This window comes from Corylus avellana, chromosome 6 (genome assembly GCF_965113065.1).
Source record: "Corylus avellana chromosome 6, dhCorAvel1.hap1.2, whole genome shotgun sequence".
In the NCBI taxonomy this organism is placed as follows: domain Eukaryota; kingdom Viridiplantae; phylum Streptophyta; class Magnoliopsida; order Fagales; family Betulaceae; genus Corylus; species Corylus avellana.
Window position 1 is genome coordinate 7,935,400 of NC_142495.1, and position 6,000 is coordinate 7,941,399.

General features: G+C 33.2%; 1 protein-coding gene across 3 annotated transcripts; it reads left to right on the top strand.

Annotated features, from left to right (window-relative positions):
• Positions 1 to 474: 474 nt before the first annotated feature.
• Positions 475 to 5,218, top strand: LOC132186367 (LRR receptor-like serine/threonine-protein kinase IOS1). Of its 3 annotated transcripts, none has more exons than XM_088517311.1 (13): positions 475 to 562; positions 655 to 1,195; positions 1,402 to 1,883; positions 1,970 to 2,108; positions 2,188 to 2,259; positions 2,372 to 2,443; positions 2,545 to 2,625; positions 3,282 to 3,448; positions 3,532 to 3,758; positions 3,860 to 3,986; positions 4,191 to 4,253; positions 4,340 to 4,529; positions 4,807 to 5,218. In XM_088517311.1, exons 1-13 carry the CDS (start codon positions 475 to 477, stop codon positions 5,216 to 5,218), a joined length of 2,661 nt encoding a protein of 886 aa, XP_088373437.1. The 3 variants fall into 3 exon arrangements, with proteins under 3 accessions (XP_088373437.1, XP_088373438.1, XP_088373436.1); XM_088517312.1 differs by having other exon boundaries at positions 3,294 to 3,448; XM_088517310.1 differs by having other exon boundaries at positions 655 to 1,190; positions 1,394 to 1,883.
• Positions 5,219 to 6,000: the final 782 nt, after the last annotated feature.

Genomic DNA, 6,000 nt, shown 5'->3' on the forward strand with positions numbered 1-6,000 from the left:
ATAGACCAATTTTATATTTATTCCTTAACATTATTAAAAAGCATATGAGAAGTACACATTATTACAAAATTTCTCACGTAATAAGGACACATATCACTCATAAAGACTGGTTCGTAAAAAATGTATTTGTAAATTTTTTTTCTAAAACTATTTTATTTCACGTTGTTCTATTTTTAATAAAAATTATTCTTTAATAAAATAATCATTCCCAATATCAAACGACTCAAATCTGAGTTAAGACTAAGAATTTTTCACTGGAGAAACACGACAAGAACATACGAATTATGCAATTTGATGAGCTGTCCGTTGGCAAGAGAGTACTTGTACTAACGTGACATTAATTGACTTGCTCAGAGAGAAAAAAATAAAAAATAAAATTTGATTGTGTTGTTAAGAGTAATCTTTCGCAGTATAAAGCATATATGCCCCGGCGGAAAACATGTTCCGAAAAAGAAGAGGAAGTTTCGATCATAGATGGCGATGAGGTTCAAACATTTCATCTTTGCATTGCTCGCTGGTTTGGCTCTTATACTTGCTATTCATGCCCAGGATCAACCTGCAGGTATATATCATCATTCATCATCATCATCTTATTAATCTTTCAGTATATAACTTTTGTTTTGATTATTATTCTTTTCTTATCTGTCGTCCCAGGCTTCATAAACATAGCTTGTGGGTTACTAGGGAATCCTAGCGTTACGGATAAGGACACAGGCTTAAATTACATTCCAGATGCAACCTTCATAGACACAGGTACAAGTCAGAGCATATCATCTGGATTCAGAGGTGACAATCCACCATTCTTATGGAATCTCAGAAGCTTTCCTCAAGGAAACCGCAACTGTTACAGCATCAACGTCACTGCAGGCACTAAATACTTGATCCGAGCAACCTTCGTGTATGGGAATTATGATGGAAAAGATAATTTCCTACAATTTGATCTGCATCTTGGACCAAATATGTGGGACACGATCCAAGTGGAGAATTCATCGTCTGGTTTCAACAAGGAGCTCATACATGTTCCGTCTCGAAACTATATACATGTCTGTCTCGTAGACACGGGCTTGGGGACGCCATTTATATCAGCAATAGAGTTAAGGCCATTGATAAATACCTCCTATGTCACCAAATCTGGATCATTGGCATTTGTTGATCGCTGGGATGTTGTTGGATCAAAAAGCGATCTGAGATACTGGTGAGTCATTTTATATGATAGCAAGTCATTTGCATTACTGAAAACAATAAAATTATTTTTATTTCAGTACTGGCTATGAATTAAGTTATTCATCAAAAAAAAAAAAAAAAAAAATATTGTTGTGAGCCATTAGCTGAGTCAGCTTAAAGGTCTAATTTAAAGTCTTTCTGTAGAACATAAACTCAATTTTCTCCTGTCTTATTTAGGTATCCAGACGATGTTCAGGATCGCATTTGGAATCCCTATAACGAAGTTCGGTGGACAAATTTAAGTACCCCGCTTATTATTGACTCCCAAAGTCACAATGATTATCAACTACCATCTATTGTCATGAGTACTGCCGCCACACCTGTAGATGATAGCGCTCCCTTAGAGTTCAACTGGGACTCAGATGATGCGACATCTTCTGAATATTATGTGTACATACACTTTGCTGAAGTCGTAAAGCTCAAAGCCAACCAGTCCAGATCATTCAACATTACCCTCAACGGGAAGTACTGGGATGGACCCATTACTCCTCATTACTTATCCTCAAGCACTGTGTCTAGCACGTCGCCCATAAGTGGAGAAGCAAAATATGATTTTTCTTTCATCAAAACTCAAAATTCAACACTACCACCCATCCTCAACGCGATTGAGATATATTCCGTGAAATATCTCTTGCAATCAGAAACAGAACAAGGAGATGGTATGTTCTAACACACACACACAGACAAAACATATATATTCTAGTTCGCATATATTTGACAAACTGGGATGCATGTGAAATTTTAGTTGATGCCATGGAAAAAATCAAGTCAACATATGCAATGAAGAGAAATTGGCAAGGAGATCCGTGTGCACCTAAAGCATACTCCTGGGAAGGTCTAAATTGTAGATACGATGGTTATAGTCCACCTAGAATCACATCCTTGTAAGCCTTCGTATAATTTTTATGACTTTCCAACTTATTGACTCTTAATTTAAGTTATTGTAAAACTTAAATACCTCAGGAATTTGTCCTCAAGTGGACTAACTGGAGAGATATCTGCCGACATATCAAACCTCGTAATGTTACAATATTTGTAAGTATCCACAATTTACATGATTAGATAATCTAGAAACATGAGGATAATTGCCAAAGTACATATTTTCTACCTCAACAAATATTAAATATAAGTACTTTGCTCATTTCAGGGATCTTTCTAACAATAGTTTAACAGGATCGGTGCCTGATTTCTTGTCTCAATTACAATACTTGACTATCTTGTAAGTTACTTTTTATGTGAAGAATGATGCTACAAATTTCTTCATTAGAGAAGTAGGTGGGAAAAAAACAAAAAAATTAATCATTCTACCTTTCGATGCAGAAACTTAGAACGAAACCAGCTGTCTGGTCCAATTCCAGCTGAACTAATTGCAAGATCAAAGAACGGTTCATTATCATTAAGGTATGATTTTTGTCAAAAACAATAAAAACCTTACTATTACAATTTTGGGGAAGCTACAATTACTCCCCTGTAATTATTATCATATTTGCAAGGTCCTCTAATGTTTGATTTTTGCAATTTCCATTCTTCCCCATTAATCAAGCATTAGGATTGCCTGATTAATGGTAAAATGATAAAATTACCGCAGAAAAAAAAAATCATAAAAAATTAAAAAAGGCAAAAGTTCAGGAAAGAAACGAAAAAAGTAAAGATATCATAAAAAACGAAAATAAGGTTATGAACCTTTTGCTTTCTTTTTTGCTTTTTTTTTTTTTTTTTCTGCTTTTTTTTTTTTTCTTTCCTTTTTCGATTTTTTGTTTTAAATTTTTTTTCTTTTAATTTTGATTTTTTCTTATTTTTCTTATTAATATTTTTTTAATTTTAGGGTATTTTCTCATTTTGGGATGTAAAGAGAACATTTCAACTTTAATGATAGATTGGGGGATATCACAAAAAATGGAAACATTTGATAGAACATTGCAAATAGAGTAGTAGTTAGAGGGGGTAATTATAATTTTTCCTATAATTTTTCTTTAACTTCAAATTGCAAAATTTTCGTGAATTTCAATTGTAGGCTAGCTTTTTGATAATGCCACTAACAGTACTATCATTCCAAGTGTGGGTTACAGTATTAATTCAAAGCTATGTGGATCTGGTTCGTGCAAAAAGAAGAACAAGATTGTTGTTCCAATAGTAGCATCACTTGGTGGATTGTTGATCGTCTCATTGATTATTGCTGCTACCTTGTTAGGACTTAGAAGAAAACGACAAGATAAGACTAAAGGTGAAAATTTTAACTATATGATTCATATTGACATTAACAAAGAAAAATTCTCCTTATATACTTACTGATGATTTTAACATTAGCATTTGTAATGGTAGATACTAAATCCAATATTCAAAAGGCATCATTGGAGTCAATACAACGACAATTTACATATTCTGAGCTCGTAAATATTACAAACAACTTTGAGAGGATTCTTGGTAAGGGTGGATTTGGAACAGTTTACCGTGGCAACATAGGCAACACTCAAGTAGCAGTGAAGATGATATCTCCATCATCAACTCAAGGGTTTCAGCAATTTCAAACAGAAGCACGTAACTGTGACTCATAAAAGCTCATATATATATATATATATATATATATAGAGTCTTACATTGATACTAAAATTAATGTGATACTTTGTAATTACAGGTTAAACTTCTTATGAGGGTTCATCATAAAAACTTAACTACTCTTGTTGGATATTGCTATGAGGAAAATAGCATGGGGCTCATTTATGAGTACATGGTCAACCGAGACTTAAAAGCACATCTTTCAGGTTTGAAATAATAAGCAAAAGTACTTCATATTTTAGCTTATTAAATCTTATCCTCCTTTGAGAAGAATTTTTTTTCTAATTTTAGAATTAGAGAAATAAATTCCTTTTAAATTTTTTCTTATTCATTAGTACTATATAATTGGTGTTAAGTTACTTTGAATAACAAAGTATACCAAGGTTTAGGCATTTTATTAACGGATGCAGGTGAGAACGCAAACATATTGAATTGGGAACATAGACTTCGAATAGCGATGGATGCCGCACAAGGTTAGCATAGAGTTGATTTGCATAATTCTTCCTTTATAATGTCTTTTTTGTTGTTTCCTATAAATGCTGTGGTTATGAATTTGTAGGATTGGAGTATCTGCACAATGGTTGCAAGCCACCTATAATTCACAGAGATGTGAAACCCACAAACATCTTGTTAAATGAAAATTTCCATGCCAAACTAGCTGATTTTGGGCTATCCAAATTTTTTTCTACCGATAGTGAAACTCATGTGTCAACTGTTGTTGCTGGCACCCTTGGATACTTGGACCCCGAGTGAGTATTTCTGTTATCGTTTATCTTACTTACGATCATCTTCAACATTTATTTTCTTTGCCAATAAAAGAGTGACATTTATATTCCACGAAGTTATGATCCATTATGAAATGAAATTAAAATCCAAATGATATGGTGGTAATAAAGACGAAATGTATTTGATATTGGGCATTAGGCAATTAAAAAGCTTATGATATTAGAAATCAAGGGAGTTGCCAACTTTTTCAATAATAAATTTGCTTACAAATATGAAAAATTAACATGCTTTGACTTGCAGATACTACAAATCAAACTGGTTAACTGGCAAAAGTGATGTTTATAGCTTTGGAGTCGTTCTTTTGGAGATAATCACAGGTCGATCTGCAATAGAAGGATCCCATGAAAAGACTCACATAATTCAATGGGTGAGTCTCATGCTTGATAAAGGGGATATAAAAAATATTGTTGATACAAGGTTGTGTAGGAACTTCAGTATCAACTCTGCTTGGAAAGTTGTCGAAATAGCAATGGCTTGTGTAACTCCAACTTTAGCTAAAAGGCCAACTATAAGTCAGGTAGTGGCGGAACTAAAGGAGTGTTTGGCAATTGAATTAGCTCACACAGTGGAGGGCCATGAGGACAAACCAACGAATTCAATTGAAGTTATCGACATGGATCTAACTCCTGAATCCATTCTTTTAGCGCGATAAAACATTGTCGAGTCTTGAACCTTTTTAACTTTCTGTAATTTTTTTTTAGTGCATACTATACTTCAAATGAATCATATATGATGGTTCTATATATTGGATCCATAATTGTGATAGGTCCCATATTTTGATATTCGAATTGAAATAATCTCCATTTCGAGTAGGAGAGAGACCACATGCAAATTGACTTACAAAAATTGTTAGACTTTTCAGCCGACACAAGGCTATCATTTACGTGCTATATATAAAAACAGAATCCGTATATCCATTGGATCCATTGAGGACTAAAACCAAAACATTAAAGTGGTAGTCTAAAATGCCAATAAGTGTCCCTTTAATATTTAAATCAAATAAAGAAACAAATAAATAAATACAAATTAAATCATATTGAGGAATTTAGAACAAATAACAAAGTTAGTCTATCTAAGATTCTTTCTCAACGTCAAAAAGTCTCATATTTCATACAATCGTTTGAAAAAAAAATGGATCTTTTCGTTATAGTTAAATTTCAAAGATATTTTCGACAAAACATCTTCGGAAAGAATTGTAGAAAATATTTTTATTTTGCTTTGGGTTTGGATTTTCTGGATCCTCACACGGAGAATTTTGCTCATGTAGGCCAATAAAAGAACTAAGAACACTACAAAAATATTAGGGTGTAGTGACGTGGCAACTGTTCATACGAATGGTGCCACGTCACTATATTGTAACGTGTTAAAAGATAACACGTTACCATAATTTATAGTAACGTGGTATTTTTTACACGTTACAATATAGTGACGTGC

Excerpts from the sequence above, each read along its gene's own strand:
- LOC132186367 (XM_088517310.1), top strand. The coding sequence starts at position 475 with ATGGCGATGAGGTTCAAACATTTCATCTTTGCATTGCTCGCTGGTTTG. Across the intron at positions 3,449-3,531 it reads ACGACAAGATAAGACTAAAG|CATTTGTAATGGTAGATACT; the intron begins GTGAAAATTTTA and ends TTTTAACATTAG. Across the intron at positions 3,987-4,190 it reads CTTAAAAGCACATCTTTCAG|GTGAGAACGCAAACATATTG; the intron begins GTTTGAAATAAT and ends TAACGGATGCAG.